The sequence below is a fragment of the Stigmatopora nigra genome, chromosome 2 (assembly GCF_051989575.1).
Source record: "Stigmatopora nigra isolate UIUO_SnigA chromosome 2, RoL_Snig_1.1, whole genome shotgun sequence".
Classification (NCBI taxonomy): domain Eukaryota; kingdom Metazoa; phylum Chordata; class Actinopteri; order Syngnathiformes; family Syngnathidae; genus Stigmatopora; species Stigmatopora nigra.
Genome location: NC_135509.1, coordinates 16,412,569 through 16,438,306, shown reverse-complemented (window position 1 = coordinate 16,438,306; position 25,738 = coordinate 16,412,569). Strand labels below are relative to the sequence as shown.

Below are 25,738 nucleotides of genomic sequence, written 5' to 3'. Positions count from 1 at the left end.
CTTAGACAAGTACAAGCGTAGTTATAAACCTCAAATGTGTGTAAATTCTCTCAATTTGTAAATTTTCTCCTTTGTTATTGGTTTTCACTTTTTGTTGAGTTGTGTTATTTAGTCAGTTTTCAAACTCTGCTGTGAAATTACACAACCCATATGTCACAAAAAAATCCTCGTCATTAGAACTAATGGCTATCCAATTTTACTTTATCCGCAAATTCATCTACTTTTTGAAATCCAGTACATCATTGAATTTTGCTATAGAGTGAAAGTTTTTAATTGTTCTGTCTATCATAGGCATATTGCATTATTTGTTTTTAAATGCTTCCCAGTGAATTTAAATCTAAAAAAAACCTCTGGTACAACTGATGATTTCTTTTTAGTCCCTCAGTTTAGTGAACACTCCTACAAACTGATGTGCTTCTTGGAGACAACAAATGCAAAAGGAACAAATTTTACAGCAAGAAAGCCCTTTTGAAGTGACTTCCTTAAAAAAGGCTAATTGATTCATGATAACCTGTTTTTTTTTTCTCTACCTTATGTATTTCAGCACTTGAAGCTGAGAGAGTGTTTGGGGTTCTGGCCTTCCTATTGGCCTTGAGCACAGGAGCTCTGTCATTGGTCTTTGCCCTCTGCTGGACATCAGAGACGGTGCGCTCCTACTCCAACACTCGCTCCCTGCTCATGGCAGGACAGGCACTTTACCCTACCACCTTGCTCCTCCTCACTATGGTATCAACCGGTAATTACATTTCAGACACTATATTAATTGGTGGAATATTCTATCAGAAATAAATGAACAAGAGGTGTACATTTTCAATGAATGCACCCTGTAATTGTCAAATTATGGACATTTACATGTTCATTCATTGTCAGACCCTAAAATAGTTCTTTAATCCTCTGATTGATCTGAAAATACAACTTCAGGAGCAGGTTGAGAAATAGTGAGATCAATTTAATAGGAAATAGGTTTACTGATCGGACTGCAGGATGGGTGAGAAAGCTCAACCAGCTGCGAACACGCTCACAGTCTGTCGTCCTCACAATTCTCTTTGAATGAACAGTGGGTCAGTCTTTATATAGAAAGACAGGGTAACATTTCTAAGACAGTAATGTTGGACAGAGTTTATGTAAACAAAACGTTGGGCTAATATGGTTAGACATTTGAAGGTTTAAGTTGTATGCAAACACAATATTTTTATAGCTCACACAAACTGCCACAGCCTATCTTATATCGCGCAATTCGAACAAACAGTTCAAGGAAACAATTGCAAACCCTGTTATCCATCCTATCTTACATTTTGCGGTGCGAACAAACAATTGCAAGACCAGCTAGTTCGCCTTTCCTTCATTCCACTGTCTTAACAAACAATTGTAAAACCAGTTTGGCCCCATGGCTCGACATGAACAAACAATTATTAAGCCAGTTGGCAGGTCTATCCCACATCCTCCTCCAGAAGGTAAAGGCACTTGACCCCGCGGGAATGACAAAATATGAAAAAAAATGGCATTACAAATTAATAAGAGTAATGAATAAATATAGTAATCACAGTAATTAAGTGCAGGACTGATAATACTTTGGATGGTGGGAATTGTTTGTTTGTGCCCCAGGATTTAATGAGAACCAACCTAGGGTCTCCCTCTCAATTCACAGTTAATTAGGATATACTTAGTCATCCACAACTCTAATGAGGACAGGCAGTATAGAACATAGATGGATGTGATTTTTTTCTTTTCTAAATACATAAGGGAAAGTAAGACATATCTGCTCGATCTGGTGGGACGTTGCTGCTGTCTTGTTGTTTTATGACTTTTAAATATAGCCCACTTGCTGAGAAAAGTCCTAAAATAACTTTGTTTTCTGTTAACCTCCAAACAGACTTTGTTGTGGTGGTTTTGGTTGAATTCAATTTGACTTTAATGTGCCCAATTTACATACCCTTAAGGGCAGAGTCTTTTAAAATAGACTTTTTAATTTCTATTCGTTGTCTTAAAACCCCCCTTGTAAAGCTTCAGGCATTTAATAGGCCTTAATGACATATTTCATTTTGTGATTCTTAGTTATACCATTACTTTTCCTCCTTTGGCAGGTTTCTTTTTCTTACTGACCTGGTCCATTTTTACCTATCAGCATGCTGAAGAAATTTGCCAGGACTTCTCGCTGCTAGGCTCCTCTTATTGGTTGGGGGCATTCGGCTGGATCTTGCTGTTGGTTGTGGAAGTAATCATCTTCATAGCTGAGCAAGCTATCGTGCCAGACATCCTACAAGACCTGGAGAAGGCAGTTGACTCATGGAGAGTCACCACTCGGTCATATCGTAGCTTTAGTGATGGTTGTGCTCAGATTGCCTCTGGTAAGCGTAACCTAGCTCCACAGAGGTACACGTCAGTACTTTAAAAGAACCATTACACTTGTATATGAGAAATAACATGAAGAATGCAATGCAAAACCAGTAATCCTGGGACATCTTCCAAAATTATTTGTATTTCTTTTGTACAAAACACACACAAGAAAACCACCCCTACACACATTTGATTAACTTTTGGTTTTGAAAGTGCAAAAATAGGTACAAACTTGATTATACTCACAGAACCAGATCTGAACGCCATTAACCTTGAAAACCCAGGAGCCTCTCTGTCATATATACGCTAAATCACAAAACAGTTAATTTTCTGTGTTATGAGAGCAATCCTGCACCTGCAATTTGATTGATTAAGAATGCCCATACGTGCACTTGATCCCAATGTGGTATCTTAGGCTTCAGTGTGATGATCAACTTTTTAGTCATGTCACATGAGGCTCCATTTCTTTGATGCTTCTCTGAAGAGAGGGGCACAAATGTCAACTGATCCTCTCCTGGCTTGACCTAAATGTGTGATGACGGCCTGCAGAGAACAGCTGGCAGAAGCCAAACCACGTCCTGGGAGAGTTGGACAATCAGAGCTGTGGCCAGTGCTTATTATGGCCTTGGTAGACCTGATGATCAAGGCCCGCCCCCATCACTCTCGTCATGAGCCGGGTTGTGATCTTAAAAAAAGATTGTTAATAGAAGTAGCCAATTTGAGTTACCACTATCGCATGTCCAGAGTCTACCATAAGGATAGGGTAATGGGCATTGTAGTCCGAGAGCATCTGAGAGTTGAACCGCTGCTGTTCTAGTGCCATAGGCGATCGCCAGGTTTGAGGCTGGAAATATCAAAAGTCATAGATTGTATTCGTTCATACATTCATTCATTTTTTGAACGGCTTACCCATACGAGGGTTGTGGGTGGTGCTAGAGCCTATCCCAGCTGACTTTAGGCTGGAGGCGGGGCACACCTTGAAGTGGTGGCCAACCTATCGCAGGGGAAAAGGGCACTTACAACCATTCACACTCATACCCAGGATCAATTTAGAGTATCCAATCAGCCCACTATGCATGTTTTTGGAATGTGGGAAGAAACCAGAGTACCTGGAGAAAACCTACGCAGGCCTGGGAAGAACATGCAGACTCAACACAGGTGGACCAACCTGTAATCGAACCACGAACCTCAGAAAAGTGAGGCCGACACGCTAACCACTCAGCAGCTGGGCCACCCACATTGTAATATTCTGAGGATTTTTTTTAATGTTCACATAAATCAACCAAGAAACTGCTGAAGATGAAAAAAAAAAATATCTTGGGGTTGGGAAAAAATGGTGTGTCTTCAATCCTGTTAGTCACGGTCACAACCATCTCTATTAGGTAAACACATAGCTTTCCGAGTTTTCATTCATTTGCTTTTAAGCCTTTGGAGAAACAGTGTTCCCTGACATCAATCCATGGTGAGAAAGAAGTTTCTTGGTCGAAGGTTGCACCTGCCATGTGTTAAGACCGCCACATGCCTCCGAAGATATTAAATTCTAACTTGTCTTTCATTCCTATGAGGAAAGGTAGCACAGACTGTGGACTACTTAAGCTTGTATTCTCAATGTGCCAAAGTAGGGGAAATTAAGAGGCTCTGGCTTTGTTAATTGGGCGTTAATCAGGTGATGCTCTGATTAAAAGGCAGTTCCGCCCTGTTGGATCCTGCTAATGAGTTTGTTATTAAATCCACAGAGGATTTTTGTCTCTTTTTCAATTTAGCAACAGGGTGGTGTTTAATTGCAGTGCAAATGAGGAAAATGTCCTTGAGGGTCGTTCAGTATCAGCCCTCACACCACAAATAGAATTCCACCTAAACATAAAATTATGCAACTCAACAATTATGTACTTTTGTGGGTTAAACCCCCCTGTGTCAGGTACACCTAAACCTTTTGAAATATACTTCTATATTTGAGAGGGCTGGAAATCACTTGAGTCTAATTGAAATGTACTTTTTGAAATGATATCTTTTCCCTCTAAGCTTCTTTTCTCTCTGGAACGGGACAGACAAATGCTTGGGGATACTATCAGAGAAATGTATGAGATTGTGGATGTTGATTGTTGAAGGGCATTTGCTGAACAGACATGAATCAGAGGATGGCTCCCTGCTTAAAGGCCACAGGCACTTCCTGCAGGCAGCTGGCAGGATGTGTAGAACACAACCTGTGCTCATTCAATGCGCTCCATATCAATTAGAGACTCATTATCCAGCCATGTCCCACTAATTATGTTCCCCCTCCCTCATAGGATGAAAGCTTACCATATACTTGTCGTTCTGCAGCTGCACTAACTGAATTAAATGTACGTACTGTACCTAGAAAGCATTGTCAGATTTTAGAGATAAATTGAAGTACCCCTGACATACAGTCTCCTACGTTGCCTTTTGGTGGTGCTAGTGTAACATTCAAAGATATCTTACAATGTCATCTAGCTAAACCAAGGAAATGTTTGCTGATAGGTTTTGCCTCATAACAAATCTCTGCAGGTATACATGCATTTGTTTTTTATTTGTACAAAGTGGAATAAAAACATGTTGATTGCCAGTCACCCAAACTTTTGAGAAGGGACGTAGCTTGCATAAAATGGGAGCGCAGTAAATTATAAAATAAAGCCAGATTTTCATTCTTTTTTTTTTTTTACAGTTTAATGTCTTTGTACTTTACATAATTCAGTTAGAACATTTCCAACTTTTCCGATAAATTACTACCACTAGGTTCAAACTGAAATCACTGCGGAAATGTGCAGAATGACAAGACAGCAAAGTAGCAGACTCAAGATGAGGGGGAGGAGAGAGCTTTGAACAAAGGGATTAAGGGAAGATTTTAGATGTCGTATAGCTTTGCGCCGGCCCTGAAATCTGTACAGCATTGTGATGGACCCTTTTACTCATTTTCTCTCCATCTCGCTTGTCATCGTACCCCCTTCAGCCCGAAACGTCTTTTGTTGTTGAAATAAGAACATGGCCACTCCAATACTCTGTCCTTCACTGCATTAACTGGACACTTTTGGAAAGTCAGGTATTTTGATGTGAGAAGAAAAGAAATAACCAAAGGAAGAGAGCCAGGAGGCGAGTAAACTTGGTGTCCTTCAGTCATGCTTTTTGCTAGGACTTCATCCTGCCTATGGAATCCTCAATGAGCCATTGCTCTTTGCTTTGCTGATTACATTTATTCTCTACAGCTGACATTGAAACGAGAGTATGAGAGTACACAAATCTTTGGATGGCCAAACTATTTATCCTCTATTGTGTGTTAAAATTGCTTTGGTGCCCTTGACTTAGTCAATCTAACAGTATAATTTCCCCACTGCGTCCTATTCTTGTGTAGTTAGTGTCTGCTCTTAAGTTCAAACAATGAAGCTGTACCACTGTTGAAGCCTCGCTCTACTCAACCTTGGCCAACTGTAGCCATTCCTTTTTCTTATCTATGTGTGACCAAGGAAATTAAATTACAAATATAATCACTTCCCGCCAGTTTCTTTAACAATGTGCTTCTGCTTTGCATATAGAGTGTACTTGCCTAGGCGACGCATGCTGTGAGGTTACTTATTGGCTTATTTACAATAATGGGCTCTGCTTCCCAAGAACAGTCAAACGTAACTTCTCCTAATGACACGAGGATGTGAAATGAGGGAACACACACAAAACTGTCTGGATCTCTACTCAGATGTATTTTAACAGGTAATTTTTCCAAAGAGACAGTATTACTTGATGTGTGCAGACAAAATATCTAAAGAGGCATCTTAAGTAATCTTCCCTTTAGGTGTGATATTCAGATTTTTTTTCCCGTTAAAAAGAAAACCCGGAGGAACCCAAGTCAAGATTATGATCAAATCCATGACATGTAGTAATTTCCATACATTTCGGACATGGCGTGGCTGTGTTCCTCCCCATGTCAAGTACCTTTTGGTAGTGGGTCAGGCTTCATCTCAAATCAATTTTCAACATGATATACTATCTTACTGAATAAACAATCCCCACCTCTCTTTCTTCCCTCCATGGCAGATTTTTCACTGAAAGGAAAGGGATGAAAATCACTGCATATCAGTCATGTGGGAGCAAGCTGAAAAAGCTACTGTGTATGAATAAAGAATTTATTATAGGGCAGCATGCTTGCTCCCTTCTTTATTCTCTGTGCAATTCAAAGTGTATAGACTTATACAGAATCTGTTAACTTGAACTGATTTGCAAATGTGGAAAGTCTTTCCATTCTTCCTTGGAAATGGATTGAGCCAATGTATCGGTACTTCACTGTGAATTCAGTGCATTGCAGGATATTCAAAACCAAGGGTGAGATGTTTTGTTGGGCAAATAATAGAAGTTTTAAGGTTGAAAGAGTATTGCCACTTAACAGAAGAAAATATATTCTTGCCAAGTGAATTTCTCCGAATTCTAACAACTAAATAAAAAAAAAATCGTACAATTCTTACAATTGCGATTAGCTACAAACCGATTCAGGGATTCCCCGCCTCCAGCCCAAAGTCAGCTGGGATAGGCTCCAACACCCTTCATGACCCTTGTAAGGGCAAGTGGTTCAAACAATGAATGAAGGAATTGCAATTGATTCAATCTTGGATTCATTCTTTAATTACTTTTCTCAAATGTCTATCTGCCCATCCATTTTCTCTCTTTACCATGCTTGGGTTCAGCTCAAGTCTCTTTCTGAGTGACTGGAGCGGCAGGGTGTGCTGATCACCAGTCAGTCAGAAAGCTTTTCTGAAACAATTACCAATGGGCCTGCCTGTGGACACCATCTCTATTGTCATCATCACAGTCAACAGTTTCCACCAAGAGGCCAAGCCAGCTCAATAATGGCTCTCTGCTAGATTATACTGTCAGTGCCATGACTGGATGAACAATATTGCACCATTTGGGCTTTAGCACTAATAGTAATCTCTCCATCAAACCAGACTGCATTCTGCATATAAACAACCTACCTTACTTTTATTTACTCACTAATGAAACATCCTTGAGGGCTTTTGCAATGCATCTACATGTGTAAATGTATTCATTGTATCTCTGCCGGAGCCATGATGAGCTCTAATGCAGAAAAGGGCATTGCTGTCCCAGCATTTCTTATATAGCGAGTTTTAATTTAAGAAGACAAAAAGATACCCATGCAGAATGGCAATTTTTTTTCTCCAAATATTTTTATAAAAGGTTCATTTTTCACTCCTTGACACATAATAGAATCAATTTTCTTTGTGCATAACTCCCTTGCGGCACAGTTTGCCTATTATACAGGGGGAGCATGGCTGACATGGTAGTGACGAGACAAGGCTGACCAGTCAAAATTCTACTGAAGTGGTTGCTTCTTCTCATTTATACATTTTACAGATACAACCTGAATACTGAAGTCTACATTTTGCCATCAAAGATGGAAAGTGAACATTTGAAATATTAAGTGGTTGTTTGCAAGCTACTATTCCTCAGCTGACAGACCTTCTGTGTAAACCTGCATCAGACAGTTTGGAAAACAGGATGAAGACTTGGTTAAACACACGCCAAATGCAGTTAAGTGAGATTTTACTCGACTGGAAGTCCCCTAGCAACAGGAGGACTGTTCTCCAATTAGGGATATTGCCATTTAATTAGAGACGGAATTCACGGAAGGAGTGCATTGCTATCTTGATTAAATACACTAATCTTGATTCCCAAGCTTTTTTAGTGGTCTTGAAATTGGCTTAGAGTTAAATTTCATTTAGTAGTCTACAACTGGATCACCATCCATCTGGGTTGCCTCCCCAGTTGTAGATTTTGCTTTCAAAAAAGCCTGAGCATGATTACACAGTGTGTTCACTTTCATTCCTACCAGTTTTGGATGCAATTCAGGCTCTGGGAAAAGGATAGTTTTTACTTATTTTTTTAAAAGGCTTCACAAATGGTATAAAATCACATTTCCTTTAACTTTCTTTCCAAACTTACACACCAAAGCAGAGATGTACATAGGCCCAATCTATAGGAAAATATATCCACGACTACAGGGAATGTTTTAATGCAAGACTTGGAGCAAATCAATGTGTCCCAAATGGCTTGCCAATAAAATTAAATATTTGGAAAGCGAGATATGGACCATATTGATGTCATGCGGTCAGCGGCTTGTGATGGAAATGATATTTGTAGACGCAGTGATGCTGTTATACAACTCGGCACTCCTTCCAAGCTTCACCGGCCATGATGAGCCACTAAAACCAGCAAATGGAGTGGCATGCAAAGTAAAATTCTGTTGTACTTAACTTTTTTCAGACAATACATTTTTGTTTAATCTTTAGGAATTGCTTAAAAAAAACTGAGCATAGTTTTTTAAACCCTTTAGTCATTTTTATGTCTCAAAATCTTTTATGACTTTTATTTTCCTATAAATTGAGGGTAGTGTTAACTATTACAGTCCCTTGGAATAACATTGTATATGTTTTTTAAGGATAAATCTTAAAAACTGACACATTTTATGAAGTCCTAGATCTAATATTCTGGTTGTATTTTAATGTAGGTCCAAATGGCACTTGGAGTGTGAAGTACCTTTTTATTAAGTGCTGCGTGATATAAAACATTTGAGAACTGCTGTAGAGTACGTGGATTCAGTGAAGCATTCAACTCTGAATTAGTAAGGGGATGCCAGAGTTGCTGAACCTTGCAATTAAACATTTAGCCTTGCGTGGCTGTTTTTTTTTGCTGAGAATATGGAAACAGTGCCTTCTTACCATACAAGCAAACGACTCATTACCCGTAGTGACCCTAGTGGTCAAAGGTCATCACAACAAATTTTCTTGATAATTTACTTTTGAAGTGGCTACACACGCACCCATGCAATGATATTCTTCAGAAAGTAAGGTGACCTAGTGATAAAATAACAATACAATCAATTTAACAAACAGCTTTGAGCCACTGTCCTCATTTGAGGACTTTCATTCTTCCCTTACTTTATATCAGTGCTTCTCAAATAGTGGGGCAGTCCCCCCTCGGGGGGCACGGAGCGATGCTAGGGAGGGCGCAAAGCGATATGTGGGAGCTTTTGACTTAAGAAATATACTTTTTGCCAGACTAGAATATAACGTGTCATTGCACATTTACTTGGTGGATAGCAGTGGTGTGCTTATTTAATAAATATTTATAATTTCTTTTTTTGGGCGGGCAGAAAATAATTGAGAAACACTGCTTTATAAAAAGGAGTTTTCTCATTTTATGCAAATGTTCTAAAAAACTTTAAAATGGGTTCATTTGCACTACACTTACTAACTAACTGACTGACTAACTAACAAATGAAGTTTATTAATTGTTTGTGAGCTAATATATTTAATTGTCAAAGGCAGTATGATTTTGATTCCTGTAAGATAGGGAGCAGTACTGTTTCAGACAGTTTTGATGCACATGATATGACTCTTTCTCTGTGTATCTATAGAATCCAAAAGCAGCAATAAAAGTGATGGTATGATGATTTCTGCTAGTTTGTACGTGCATGAGAAATAATCTTTGTTCCTATTCTTTTATAGTACCATAATCTGACATATTAACAGGTGTTTCTGCTTTTTATATTTTTCTCTAAGATGGAATGTTATTCATCTGTCAGGTTGTCATTTAAAAGTTCTGGCCTTAACAGCATTGCATTTGTATTTGGAAGGCTTGATCTCTGTGCCCCTATCCTTGTCACAGACTGCAATCAACCTAAAGCCCTTACCTGTTCCTCACTCTCAGTTAAGCTTGTTATCCATTCTACCTCCTTTATAAAAGATCACAGTATTATCTTCCTTCTATTGAATTTCATCCCCCTGATCCCTGCCATTCCTTCCTGTCTCAGTTTTTTAGGGTCAAACAATAAGGATACTTGTTAGCTTATACCTATAAGGTTTGATGATGTGAACGTTCATATTGCACCATTACTGAATATTTACGATTTGTCTGTATATCCACATAAATATGAGGACTTGATTGGAATAAAAAAATCTTATCACATTCCTAAAAAAATTAAACAAAAATTGGTTGGGGCAAAGAAATAAAACCTTAAAACAAAATTGACCTACAGTGTGAATGTAGCCACAGTGACAGTAAACAGTTTGGCATTTGGACACCCCTACCATGTGGCAGATGTCTACCTTGTGCACGGTCGGCCTCACATACATAATGAATCAAATTCTGGCTGGTGCACCGTTCCAAGGCAAGTGTGGCTGATGGCCATACCACTACTCTACCTCATCTTGTCTGATCTTGGAAAGGGCAATCAGTGACTGGGCCCACGATTGTAGACCTCATGCCCCATAAATACCCACAAGAAGTACAGACCCCTGTATAAGATAATTTATATACATATATATAGTATCGTATACATATATATATATACATATATATAGTATCGTATACATATATATATATATATATATACATATATATAGTATCGTATACATATATATATATATATATATATATATATATATATATATATATATATATATATATATATATATATATATATATATATATATATATATATATATATATATATATATATATATATATATAAAATATATAGTATATAGCTCTGAAAACTCTCCTTCAACTCCATGCCAGAATGTTGTCACAAAAAGTCCACATCTCAATTTGAAATCAGAATGTCAATGAGATTATCAACAGCAAGACCATTAGCAGGTGTTGAGGAAACAGGGTCTCGGGGGTGACTACTTATTTAATATGACAGTCTCTTCTCTGTTTTATTACCATCAATGGCAGCTAATAAATCATAATAAACAGTAGTGGAAGTTCTTGTTAGAATCCATCATTCTGTGTCATTTTAATAATATACAATATATATCACATACGCTGTGCTGCCTGATGTGTCGTGTTTCACGCACTTGACTTTGGTGCAGGCAGGCAGGAAAGGGCTTAATTCCCACTGGTAGTGGTATGATTGTGAGTCCGAATGGTTGTTTGTCTCTCTGTGTACCTTACGGCTGACTGGCGACGGGTCTAGGGTGTAGTCCGCCTTTTGCCCGTCAGCTGGGACAGGCTCTGGTAACCCACGTGATCGTCGTGAGGATAAGCGGTATGGAAGATGAACGAGATGAACAGACATAGAATGGGTTCAAAATTGACACTCATAATATGAAATTGGTGTGTATTTAAAAGTGTGTCAGCAACAAACTCCACCTCTCTACAAAATATATTGTTCTTTTGAGTGAAATCACCTCAAGTGGCAGCGCACGGAAAACAAGTACTATTATGAAGCTTTTGAATTGCATTTTGATACGGATGGCTTGGGCTTATTCTACTCCAGCCATCGCTGGGCAAACCACAATTTGAAATCTCCGAGTCAGAACTAAACAATGGTGTAATGGTTCATTTTTCCTGTCTTGTGACGAAAATCCCTGCCACAATAGTAGTATTTTCCAGATAAACATATTTTCTGCTGAACTAAGCAGCAGCGCAAGTTGGTGCATTTTTTTAAACCAACATGTTAGTAATGACCTACTCTTAAAATAATATTGTATGAGCATTTTTGTTACTTATTTGGTTAGTAGCATTACAATTAGTGGTCAATGAAATTAATGGTCCACACTATTACTGTTGGCCCAGCACAGCCACAAAACATTCTGTGGGTACACAAATTCCTCTTGGCTCCACTTCTTTATTCATGAATTCTCCAATAGTGAGATGCTTCTTAATTGAAATATTTTCAGGTTAAAAAAGGTACGAGTAAAGATGTATACATGAAGTACCTTGTGTGATATCGATCGCAGTTTGACTCAAGTTAACCTTTTAAATTGTAAAAAATATCTCCACATCGTTTGCTGACAACACATCACTGGACCACAAAATCGATTTCAAGCCCAAGCTATTCTTTTTCCTTCATTTTGTGAACCGCTTTATCCTCACAAGGATCGCCGATTGCAGGGCACAAGGACACGGACAACCATTCATACTCACACATACCTAGGGGCAATTTAGATTTTCCAATCAGCCTACCGTGTATGTTTTTGAAATGTGGGAGGAAACCAAAGTCCCCACTAAAAACCCACGCAGGCCTGTGGAGAACATTCAAACTCCACACAGGTGAAGCGACCTGGATTTGAGCCCAGGAATCCAGCGCTGTGGGGCCGACATGCCAACCACTCGCCACAGGTTATTTTTTATGGATTAATTACTCTTAAGAGGACTGATGATGAAACAAATTAATAGCAATTCCATATTCCTGAGCAAAATAATAAAACAAATAAAAAAACAACAACAAAATAATCCCATAAAGATGGTTTGTGAAAAATTGACTGTCGCTAGAGGGTCCCTGAAGGGCATTGCCTGTTCATCAGACAAAAAAGACACTTTATACTATTTGAGGTCAGACTTGATGAAATGCAGGAGCTACAAAAGCCCCGCCAGTCGGAGTGCTGTCTTATATCTCCCGCATAAGCACCAATAATATAAGTAGCTTCCAATTTTAACTGAAACAAATTATTGACCGCGTTTTCTCTTTAGCATAGAGTTCTGGGTATGCATTTTCTATTCTTACAAGATAATATATTTGACCTTGTGGTGAATGGTTTTATGACAGGGGTCTCCAAACTTTTTTCTCAGAGGGCTGGATTTAGATAAATCAAAGGATGTGGGGCCTCTCACTTTTATTTTTTAAAGACATGTTTGAAATTGGTTAAAAAAAGTTTTTTTTTAAATGTTTAGTGTGTGTAATAACTCATTGGTTGCCATTAAGGACAATTTACTGGTGATCCTGGGGTGCTGACCCCTGGTCAAAATGGTTTGGATGTCTATCTCGAGAGACAATGTTTAAGTGACTTACTACATCTAGTTTAAAATATTGGCAATGCAATAGAATGCAAGCAATGAGCCACATTCCATGCTATTTTTAAATTAGCTTTGGGCCAATAAACAATGGGCAATTGGACATCCCTGTGTTATGATATAAAAATGGTCTGAAAATGCACAAAAATTGTATTGCTGTTAAAAAAAAGATCAGGTGGGTGGCGGGGGTGACTGATACTTGCCGATCCCTCCTAAGGACCCAACCATTCAGACTCACATTCAAACCTTTGGGTAGGTTTGATCTGTGATGAACTTGTATTCATGTTTTTGGTATGTGGGAGGAAGCTGAAGAAAACCCACACAAGTATGGAGAGTATAAAATACAAGCTCCACATATCTCATACTGAGATTTGAGCGCTGAAGGTCAAACATGTAAATGGCAAAAAAATACATTTTGCTGCATATTTTATGACATATACATGACTGCACAATGTACATCTTCAAACAGACATGGCATTTAAATGACATTTTGAAATGACATGAGGCCTCAGGTTTATTTTAACAAGCTACCTGGCAACCTCATGGATAACGTCACTGCTATTTGTTTTGTTGCCCTTCTCAATTTGTTGCTTTCAACCTATTCCCATTCAGCAAATAGATTGTTGTTATGTGTGGATATGTAATAGTCGAGCAATATGTATATTCAGTCAATTCCAAGCACTTGTTTCTTTGGTTAAAGTGAATAAAAATAGAGCACTTTTTATTGCACTATTACAAATAGCTGGACACAAAAAAAGAGGTTATCGATTTTCCTTTCCTCATAACATAACCTTCTGCCTTTTTCTTAGCTTCTCATACGTACACATTTGCTTGTTTACATATGCAGATTGGTCAAGTTTCTGTCTTTTCTTTCTTTATTTATTTGAACTGTTGTTTAGTGGGTAGAAAAGACGTTTGTTTAGAATCTCAACGGTGCACATGTGCGAACGAACCACTGTGGCTCTGACCTCTTTTTTTTTTTCTTTCAAAAAAATCAGCTGCTTACATCAGGTGGCAAGAAATGACTGTTGGGAGCCTGACAAAGAATGGGTATAAATACAAGCCACAAAAGTAGAGACACTATCTATTCCAGAAAACGAAGTGTTGACTCCTGGTAACAGATGCCTCAAACTGTGAAAGACAAACACAATCAGCAGTGAGTTTAAGCCTATAGCTCCAGGGTTTCCCTTGTGCCCCCATGCAGTGAGGAGCCCCAGGGGAATGACGCCAGCTGAGATCGAAAAACAAGGTAAGCGCCCAGCTGACAGTCATGCACACAGTCTCAGCTGTTTGTGTAAAAGAGAGTTTAGCGTGAAAAGTAAATACCTACGTAAAGGCCTCTGCAATGAAAAAGCTCCTCTGGCAGCGCTCTGAAGGATTTTTAGACAAAGGAAGATTGGGCATTCTAGAATATGGTAAGACTATAAAATAGAAGAAATCCTTCATAATTGCAGTAAACTGTTCATACTATCAGGCCAAAAGCTTTTTGTGGTTATGGAGCATACAGAGTAAAAGATAACACTGTCATGTTTTTAGTATTATTGACTTTGGCCATACAAATTATATCAGGGTACTTGTTTGCTGAACTATTGGCTCTTGAATTTAAGAGTGTTGTATTTGAAATAATTCATTATGACTTCAATTCAGTGTGATGGCTTATTGTTTTCATTCCATCTCATGAACCCTATTCAATATCAGTGTATTGTGAAATAACTTTAACTGTCTTCAATTTTCCCACTGCCTTCACAAAGCCACTTTAAGGCTCCCGGGGCTCTGGTTCTCTCTTCAGCTCAGAAAATGACAAATATAAATGATTGACAGCTTTGCAGGTATAACGGGGGCAATTTGGCAAGTTCTCTATGTGAAAGAAATACAGTCTCACAAGGGTCCCAGAGCAGTAAGATTGGCGCTGAGATATGGATATGGTATTTCTCCCTTGCTCTTTTGGGGGTTCAGATCAGTTAATGCCATAATTGTTTATCATCTGAGGACATGCCCCCTTCCCTTTAGAACTCACTCCCATATTCACCCATACCTGTACACACCTTACATTAAAACAACTGTTAAAAATGTCCCCCTTAGACTTACATCAATTTATAATTCTGTATTTATATATATTTCTAATCCTGCTCACATTTATATTAATACCTTATTTTTGTCTTGTTTGTTTGTTAATATTTGTGCACCATCTTCAAACACCTGTAAAAGTACCCTAAAAACCTGCATATTTATAATTATTATCATTGCAATTCAAGTTGGTGGGCACGACTAAATTTCGTTTATTAGCACTCACATGAAAATAGTATCCTCTAAGCTAAAAAGGCCTCATGTTGGATGATTAAGGAAATGGGACTGTAATTTAGCTTTCAGCAGTGTCTCATGCATTTTTCGCTCATACTTTTGTGAAGATTAATCACTTACAACTTTTTAATGGATCCAAAGATCAATCTCATTCTCTTTCTTTTGGATTTTCCTTTTCTAGGCTTAAGTCCAATCATGGCAGTGGAATTGCTGGAGACAGATGGCTCTCGATCATCCATACCGGATGAGCTCCACCATTCCTTCCCCAAGTACACTCAGTTGAAGTTTAAATTGTTCAGAGTGAAATCCATGGAGAAGGTACCTGTGTCCGGTGAGACAGAGGTTGAGGAGGAAGCCGTGTCACGCATCTCTGACCCAAACCTATCTTCAGCTCCAGATAATGACTTGGATAATAGGAATAAAGGTAGTTCTATGAAATTCTGCCCTGCTGTGAAACATAAGGACATTGTTGAACCACCTGACCAGAATACGGATTTAAAGATAACAGAAATTGACAAACATATAAATCATCTAAGGTGATAATTCAGCATTACTACATCTTTAAATGAAAGTAGTTTAAATGTAGCCATCTTTGACCTTGTCACATATAATAATAATTGTTGTTTTCCTTCAAAGATGTCTCTGCCGGCTTTGTGGAATCCAGCTAAGGAAAGTTACTGGCACAATCCATGATGTTCATGCAGTTTTGGATAACGAAAGCAAGACAACCCTCCGGAAAATGGGTTGTACATCGACAAAATGGCCAGAAGTCATCCGTATGGTTTTTCAAGTGGATGTGTCACAAGATAAAGAATCAGTCCACCCGCTTTCCTTTTGCCATCGTTGCTGGATGACTGCCATACGGGGAGGTGGTATTTGCAATCTTTCAGGGACAATAGTCCACGAGTGGAAACCTCACTCAACCTTCTGCTCCTTATGTTCACCCATAAAACAATCGTTTCACAAGACTGGCAGAAAGAGGAAAAACCCCATGCCCAGAGACCAAAGTTTAGTAAAAAGAACCAGGTTAGACCAAAACCCCAATACTGTCAGTGGCGAAAGTCAAAGTCCAAGAGCGTTTGATGACCACCTTCATGGGCCTGTTGTTAAGACATGGAGAAGTCCAAGTGTCAATAGAGAGCATTGGGTGAGGACTATCACTCACTGTCAAAAAGAACACCTGAGTAGCACGCTTGTGTCTGAGAATTTCCCAGTTGACTTCCTCATTTCTTTCACTTGCATGGTGTGTGACCATCTGCTGTCAGACCCAGTTCAAGCCCCCTGTGGACACCTCTTCTGCCATAACTGCATTATGAAATACCACCACTTTCTAGGGCCTCACTGCCCTGCCTGCAACTTACCCTGTTCCAGCAATGACCTCATTTCTCCTGCCAAAACTTTCTTGTTAGTCCTGCATTCTCTGCTCTTGCGCTGCCCAAGAGATGGCTGTGGTCAGCATGTTAAATTAAGCTCATTTAAAGTTCATAGTATGAGTCACGATGTAAAAGAGCAGAGTGCAGGACGGCAATCGTCCCTGCTCGACAACTACTTGATAATCAATAAAGGGGGAAGGCCCCGCCAACACTTACTATCACTCACACGGCGCGGCCAGAAGCATCGACTGAGGGAGCTGAAGAACTATGTGAAGGCGTTTGCGGATAAAAAAGAAGGTGGAGACTTAAAGTCTGTTTGTCTGACACTTTATCTGCTGGCATTGAGATCTCTGAATGAACACCGGATGGCAAATGAGCTGGAAGTCACAATGCAGGGTAAGAAACTATGAATCAGTCTCGTGTTCAATCAGTTACATCCCTAAAGCACCAAAAGACAGACACAAACAAATTAATTAGACATAACTCATTTCTGCCATCATCTGAGGGCTCCACTCATCTCTTAATTAATAATGAGTTGAAAAGTTCACAGTTTGCGAGAGAAACTTTTCTCAGCTTTTCATACCTGTCCATTTTGTCTCTTCACCTTACTATTGTGGTCTACTCCTGATTTTCTTTAACTTTATTGAGTAATCTTTTCGACTCTGTCAGATTTTCATTTTCATACCCTATTCGAGATAACAATTTATGTGAAGTGCCTGTTAGAATCAGAGCAACACCAGCAGCTCTTGTATCTGCAAATGACACAGACAGCAGTAACGTCCCCATTTGGGAATTCAAGCCAGCTGGTGTCTGTTTTCATCTGTAGCCAATACATCTCATCTTTCTCTGTTTCACCCTCCAGCTTATTTTGACACTTACAAATAGGGAAATATTACATTGTTGATCTGTGGGTTTGTGTGCTTTAGACAATGACACGTTCATGGTTTCACTATCTCACGGTAGGAATGACACCACATATAAATGAGCAAAAGTTTTCTCTCAAGCTCTTTTTAAAAGTTGAGCTTCCTCAGTTTGGTGCTGAATAGTTCTCTCAGTATCATTTTCTCTATTCCTTTGTTGTTTCCATTTTTTATATATATTATTTGCTTTTTATTCCCATGTTTAAGTAAAACTTTTTAATTTGTTGTTACCTGCAGGAAGAGGCTATGCGTTGCATCCTGCTGTGTGTTTGGCCATTCGGGTCAACACTTTCCTGAGCTGCAGCCAGTATCACAAAATGTACCGGACTGTCAAAGCCACCAGTGGCCGCCAGATCTTTCAGCCTTTACATTCTCTTCGAGCTGCAGAGAAAGAGCTTCTGCCTGGATTTCACCAGTTTGAATGGGAACCACCTCTCAAGAATGTGTCTCCATCCTGTAATGTTGGCATCATCAATGGGCTCTCTGGATGGGCCTCGTCTTTGGATGATTCACAATCTGACACAATCACACGTCGATTCCGGTATGATGTGGCTCTAGTGTCAGCAATAAAGGATTTGGAGGAGGATATTGTGGAAGGGCTGAGAGAAAAGGGGGTGGAAGACAGTGCCTGTACCCAAGGCTTCAGCGTTATGATCAAAGAGTCCTGTGACGGCATGGGAGATGTCAGTGAAAAGCATGGAGGAGGACCAGTAGTTCCCGAGAAAGTAGTCCGCTTCTCTTTTACCGTTATGTCCATTTCTTTATTGCTTAATAAAGATGATGAGCAGGAGGTTACGATTTTCACCGAGTTAAAGCCAAACTCCGAATTGTCCTGCAGGCCTCTCTGCCTGATGTTTGTGGATGAAGCAGACCACGAGACACTCACAGCTGTCTTGGCGCCTTTGGTTGCAGAACGCAATGCAATGAAGGAGAGTAGTCTTACAGTGTCTATAGCTGGGCTTCTTCAATCCTTCCGCTTCCAGTTCAGAGGATCAGGATATGATGAAAAGATGGTGCGTGAATTAGAGGGTATGGAAGGGTCCGGATCTACTTATGTCTGCACACTGTGTGATTCCAATCGAGCGGAGGCCTCAAAAAATATTGTGCTCCACTCCATCACACGTAGCCACAAGGAGAACCTGGCACGTTATGAGATCTGGCGAACCAACCCGTTTTCCGAATCTGTAGAGGAACTGCGGGATAGAGTCAAAGGGGTTTCTGCCAAGCCCTTTATGGAGACCCAAACCACACTAGATGCTTTACACTGTGACATTGGCAATGCCACTGAGTTCTATAAAATTTTCCAGGATGAAATAGGGGAGGTGTACCGAAAAGAAAATCCCAGCCGGGAGGAGCGGCGCAGCTGGCGGGCAGCACTGGATAAAGAGCTGAGGCAGAAGCTGAAGCTCAAACCAGTGATGAGAATGAATGGCAACTATGCCCGCAAGCTAATGACCCTTGAGGCTGTGCAAGTGGTGTGTGGGCTGGTTCCCTCAGAGGAGAGGAGAGATGCCCTCAGGGAGCTGATGAAGCTCTACCTTGAGATGAAGCCTGTGTGGCGCTCCACCTGCCCAGACAAGGAATGCCCTGATCAGCTCTGCCGCTACACCTTTAATTCCCAGAGTTTTGCTGATCTCATTTCCACTGCCTTCAAATACAGGTACAAAGGCAAAATAACCAATTACCTGCACAAAACCCTGGCTCATGTCCCTGAAATAATAGAGAGAGATGGATCTATTGGTGCTTGGGCTAGTGAGGGAAACGAGTCTGCAAACAAACTGTTCAGGCGCTTCCGTAAAATGAATGCACGTCAGTCAAAAGCATTTGAGCTTGAGGATGTCTTGAAACATCATTGGCTCTACACTTCAAAGTACTTGCAGAGGTTTATGGAGCTGCATAAGGATTCAGCAAAAGTAATGCAAGCAACCATTAACCCAGTCGAAATCCAGGACATTGATACTATCTCTTAGGGGGTCATTACCTGTTGATTGTTTTTCAAATTTGATATACCATTCAAGCGAGCGGCCCATTGGGACGAGTGAATAGCGCCTCGGCGTCACAGTTCTAGGTTCAAATCCAGGTCATATCTTTCTGTGTGGGGTTTGCATGTTCTCCTGGGCCTGCGTGGGTTTACGCCAGGTACTCTGGTTTTCCAAAAACATGCATGGTAGGCTGATTGGACACTGTAAATCACCCCTAGGTATGGATGTGAATGGTTGTCGGTGTCCTCAGGGAGACCCCCGCCTTTCACCCGGAGACTGGTGGTATTTGCTCCGGCACCCCCCGCAAGCCTAATGAGAATAATGCGGTTCAGAAAATGAGATGAGATGATATAACATTCAAGCATGTTAAGAATAAAATGATGTTATGATTCATCTATTTATATGTTGTCTTATTGAGAAAACATGTTCATGCATTAGATAAAGCAATGTTCCCCACCCACTGTGCCGTGGCACACTGAAAGGTCAGGTGTGCCACGGAAAACGACCTGCCAATATTACATTGTAATATTCCGGGAAGAAAAATGTAACATTATGGAATAATATAAACCAAAAGTTGTTTGGTTTCAAGTCTGTGCAACCACAAAAGTGATTTTTGCGTAATATGAGGAGAAAACATCATAAAATTACAAGAATAAAATTGGTACATTACTTATCACATCCTTTAAATCAGTGGTTTTCAAAGTGGGCGGTACCGCCCCCCGGGGGGCGGTGTGAACTTTCAGGGGGGCGCTGACGAATAAACAGGCGAATGGGGGGCGTTGAAATAGTGAAGGGGGCGATGGAGCAATTACAGTAAAATGTGACGTTGGTGTTTGTAGAAAGACCGGAAAAATTGATTGTCTGTAATAAAAAGTCGACAAAAAACAAGCTTTATTGAAACAAGAAACGTTGTCTGCTCGAGCGCTCACGAGCAGCGCGCATATACCGTATATCACTAATTGTCGCGAGTTTATCGTCGATGCAGGCGACTGGGGAAACCACCACCATCCAGTCAGCCGCAGAGGAGCACACAATAGCGCGCCGGCAACGCTTAACCACAGACGTATGCGCACAGCGACCGGCTTAATGCATCAGCTATCAATTTTTATGATTCGAGGTGAACTGCGCATTGGTCTATTAAAAGAAACGAAATTAGCGAATAATATCTGAGGCGCCTGTCTTCTATTTATTTAAGCTTCGTTCGTTGGAAAGGGGTAAAGAGGGGGGCGTTGGCATTTTGGCCCGGCGGTGAAGGGGGCGGTGGCCAAAAAAGTTTGAAAATCACTGCTTTAAATGATAAAAACGGTTGGGAAACACTGAGAGGCTTTTCCAATTCAGATGTTTATTAATGCTTCACAGGGTAATAATAATTTCATTAACTGTTTGGACGGTTACTCTGTGAGCAGTTAATTGATATCACAGTCTCATTTAGAGATGTGAAAGTTGTTTTTCCCCTCCAATGCATGAACCATGACTTATTTTATTGTATTGCAAGGATGTGACATCTTTATGAATTTGATGAGTGGATATGTATGGAAGCAGATGAAAATGTAATAAGTCTTGGTTGGGAAAATGTGAGAGGATGAACATATTTGTTACCCATGATATTTTGATGTCATTTTCAATGGAGAAAAATGCAATCACGGAGACTTTAATGTTATTTGTTTCATGAGTGCCCTCTGCAAATGATTAATTTATTGCTTTATCGTAGCATCCCTTGGGGTGGAATATATATAGTATGCCAAGCCACTTAGAACTGCTTTTTATCTCTTTTATTTTGTGCACATTAAATGATACATCATGCTCTTTTGACATCTTCACATAAAATAAAGCATATACTGGCCTTTTTCATAAATCATGAAAAGCCAGTTTGAAGCCATCCAGCACTCTCGAGGGGGGATTTTTCTTTAGCTTGGTATAAAACTGCAGTAGTTTTCCCCCTTTTGCCATTTCTTCATCAAAAGAGTTACATATTTAGAAGGGACAGAAGCATACTGTATGAATCTAGTTAATTGGCAATATTAGTTGTTACATTGATTGATTACATTGTCATTTCCTGCCTCAGACATATGGGTGTCCGACGAGGTAATTTTATTTGATAAGTGCAACAATATACAAGAGCAGTTGTCACAGTGTTTGACAGACATCATCGTCCAGAATGAATTTTATGATGGCTTGTCTTGTACTTGTTTATTTCCATAAATAAATTGTGTTTGCAAGAAAATCAATGATGGATGATTCCCAGACATTCCTTCTTCAGATTTTCTCATTTTCTTATTCCACTTCTGCACAAAATTTATTTTCAGATCGGACATTACGTTAGACAACAACAGTTGAACATAGCTATTTTTTTTTATTCATAAACTTATTACATTATCAACTTTAAATTGAGGTACCTTATAAAACTTTTTTTGAATTACATTACAATTACTGCAATTAAATTATATGATTGTGAAACATAAACAGAAATTAAAAGTGATCTCAGTCATTCTTTCTTCCTTTTATTGAATGCATTTGAAATTATATTTCTTATTATTGCAATCGGCAATTCCCATTTCTGATTAGGAAAATTTGCATTGTATAAGCATGCATTTATTTTCAAGTACAACACAACGCATCATCAGTCAGTTTCATGATTGCAATTTTTGTTCTCAACAGCATATAATGAAATATACAGGAATTTAGGAAATTTCACTTACAGTTCTTAAACTAAACACTCACAAGGAAGTTATTTGACTATTTCACTTTTTTGTTCTTTGCTTGGAACCTATCGTCATTTCACACAAAGAATAAATAAACATATAACACTAAGACCATCACATCCTAAACCTGTCAATCAAAAAGTTTTCTAAAAACACATTTTTGGGCTTTGGACACCTTAAGGGTTGTATGCAATTTCCTTCGTTTAACTTTTAAAGGAGTATGTTTACGGGGGATGACCTGTCGAGGTGGGGTCACGTCCTGTTTTGGGAGACCCGTGTGTTTGAGACAGAAGTATTTTTTGTTTCCTTGTGAGAGATCGAGAAGCTGTGTCTCAGAAAGCTCCATGCATTGGGCATGGACCCAGTGTCCTGCTTGAGCCTTAGAGCAGAAGATCATGGCTGGGCGACGGAGTTCAGTTGAGTAAAATGGCTCCCATGTATTGAGATTAAGGTGACAACCTTGACAACATTTGATCCAGTAGCCTGATTGTGACTCATCCTCCTCATCTTTCTCATTGTAGGTATTATCCTCCCCCTCACTACTGTCAACCAGCTCTTGAGGCTCGCGACAAAAATAAAGCTCCTCTGAATCTTCCAGAGGAGTGGAATTGTCCTCATCTGTCATTTCCTGGCTCAAATTTTGCTGGTTTTGCGTCTCTTCAGAGGTTTCGAGCTCTTTCTGGATGTCCACTTGATAAAAGTAATATGTACTTTTTTGACATGATCTGCCTTCAGTTGGTACAGCTAGTAACATGCTTTGTTCTCCTGTAGCCCCACCATACCAAGTTTCACTGTGAACAATATCTGGGTTCCATTTTGGTGGTTCGAGAGGTTCAATATGAATCCCCTTCTCATCTAGAATGATAGTGCTGCACTCCATTCTTTTCTGAGAGTTAGACTGATATCCTCCTAAAATAATATATTTATGAGAGGGGCCAATGCGAGTGATTATAGGACTTGAAATGGAAAACCCAAAGTCGAGTAGTTCGCAGGAGACTGACGGAGAACCTTGCAAAAGCTGGACGTGTAGATTAAAGAGCCGAGGTGGCCTCCTGTCAGATTTTAATGAGTGACCCCCAAGAATGTAGACCCGGTCTTCTCTCGCAAGGGCCACGTGGAAAGCCTGCCCATCACTGAGCTCTGGAAATGTGTAAGCAGAGCAACAACTAAATTGCAGGTCAAACAAGAACACCTGAGGAGGACAATCAATGACGCTGTTCCATTTCTCAGAGATCCTCTCTTTTTCAGGAATGTATGACCTTCCACCAAAAGCTACAAATGCTGTCTTTCCTCTGCTTTGAACTACACTGACCGTGTGGCCATATCTAGCACCTGGCACCTCTCCTACCAGTTCTATCTCTTTACAACGCAAGATCAGCTTGCGATTGCAGCCGCAACTTTCCATGCTAAGTGCATAAAGACTTGATGAGATATCGTTATTGGGTGTACGGCCGCCATGGATGAGATAACTCTCCCCAAGTCCATCATGTGGATCGAGCCGGCAAATGGCAGGGCAGCGTAATGGAGGAAGGTATTGGGAGTCATTGGAGAAACATATTCCTCTCAACCTGAGCTCACCACGTTTCAAGCGGATGACAAATACTCCCGTTGGACAGGAGCGCTTGGGCCATCCTTTTTGGCCAAAGAGTAGAACTTCACCATCAAGGTGTAGAAACGAACAACCAGGTTGCAGAAGGCCTTCACAGTTGATTGGATTTACTGGTTGCAGTTTCATCCTGGTTGCAGGTGTGTCCTTCAAAACAACACATGGACACACAGACAGATGTTGTTTGTTTTCACGATTTTTCAGTTAGTTTTTCCAGTTGATTGCCTGCTTTCTTTTTATAATGTAATAAAAACTAAACCCTGGATGTTAAATTAACATTTTAATTGCAACCAAACACAGTCCTACTACCTATCAAGAGCAAAACATTCCAAAAATAAATACAGACTGTATAAAGTGGGATTAATGAGTTTACAGATGCTGCCATTAAAACATAATCTAAACGATGATTACTAGAATAATCATAATTGATATTGGATGAGTGACTTTATTACCCCATCAATCCCATCATGCATCATTTTTAAAGGCTATCAAGTCTTACATTAAATTCTTTATTTACATACTTGTCCTATTTTTGTTATAAATTGGCTGCATTCAATGTGGTCCAGGAGCAACAAGTAATTCAATCCTAATCTGTTTCAACACTCTACAAACAACACAATTGCACAATTAAACAAATTACACAATAAAAACCAAACTCCAGTTTATTAATTAAAGTTACTCATTCTAATAATGAATATATACTTACATACTCAAATAGCTAAAATAACCATGCATAACTGTCCCCCCCATAACTTCCAATTATGCTAAATCAATTTTAACATGCTTACCTTGGAGCCAGAGCGAGGATTTTGTGCTTGAGTTCACTTTACTGAGAAGTTTAATATTACTAGGCTAAACCTAATCACTCTTTATATCGTCTATCTTTGACAAAAGCAGACACTGGCAGTGAGTTTGTAAAGCTTCGTTGACTCACAAACACTTCTAGATCTTGAGGTTAACTGTGTGTGACTGCTGCTCATTGGCGGCGCTGCCTGAACGCGTTTTGCATGTCACATCAGAGGTATAGCTGCAGATCAAATACACCTAAGAAGCTAAGAAAAGCAGCAGCAGTAGACTTTGTTTCGTAGTCTTTGTGCCATCAGATGGTTAAAAATGCTGAAAAAGTGCTCTGTTTGCATGGTGGTTGTTCATTTTTTAGTGTTTGACTTCCTTTACATTGCACAAGGGAGCTAATGAATTAATTGTGTCATACAAAAACACTCTAATTAGGCAACAGCTAAATAATTAACCGTGCTGATTAACACAACAAATCATAAGCAATAAGAAATCTCTATACAGCAGAAAAATGGCCTAGATTAGAAAGAGCAATGTATGATGACAGGAGAATTATTGTCCTCCTCTTGCAGCAGTGCTGCCGAGTTTAGGATTAAATGCCATTGAATATTAGTTCCTTCCATTTCATTCATTCATTTTCGAAACTGCTTATCCTCACAGGGGTCGCGGGGGTGCTGGAGCCTTCCCAGCTAACTACGGGCACCAGGCGGGGGGACAGTCAACCATTGATGCTCACACTCATGCTTAGGGGATATTTACATTGTTCGACCAGCCTACCATGCATGTTTTTGGCATGTGGGAGGAAACCGTAGTCCCCATAGAAAATCCACGCAAGCCTGGGGAGAACATGCAAACTCCACATAGTCAGGACCAACCTGGGATCGAACCCACGAACCGAGAA

At 39.8% G+C, this 25,738-nt stretch overlaps 2 protein-coding genes across 2 annotated transcripts; one reads left to right on the top strand and one right to left on the bottom strand.

Annotated features, from left to right (window-relative positions):
• Positions 1-15,654: 15,654 nt before the first annotated feature.
• rag1 (recombination activating 1) lies at positions 15,655-19,722 on the top strand. The gene is made up of 3 exons (XM_077710482.1): positions 15,655-15,995; positions 16,096-17,228; positions 17,990-19,722. The coding sequence occupies exons 1-3, from the start codon at positions 15,655-15,657 to the stop codon at positions 19,720-19,722; spliced, it is 3,207 nt and encodes a 1,068-aa protein (XP_077566608.1).
• Positions 19,723-22,566: 2,844 nt separating this feature from the next.
• rag2 (recombination activating gene 2) lies at positions 22,567-24,171 on the bottom strand. The gene has a single exon (XM_077710512.1). The coding sequence runs from the start codon at positions 24,169-24,171 to the stop codon at positions 22,567-22,569; it is 1,605 nt and encodes a 534-aa protein (XP_077566638.1).
• Positions 24,172-25,738: the final 1,567 nt, after the last annotated feature.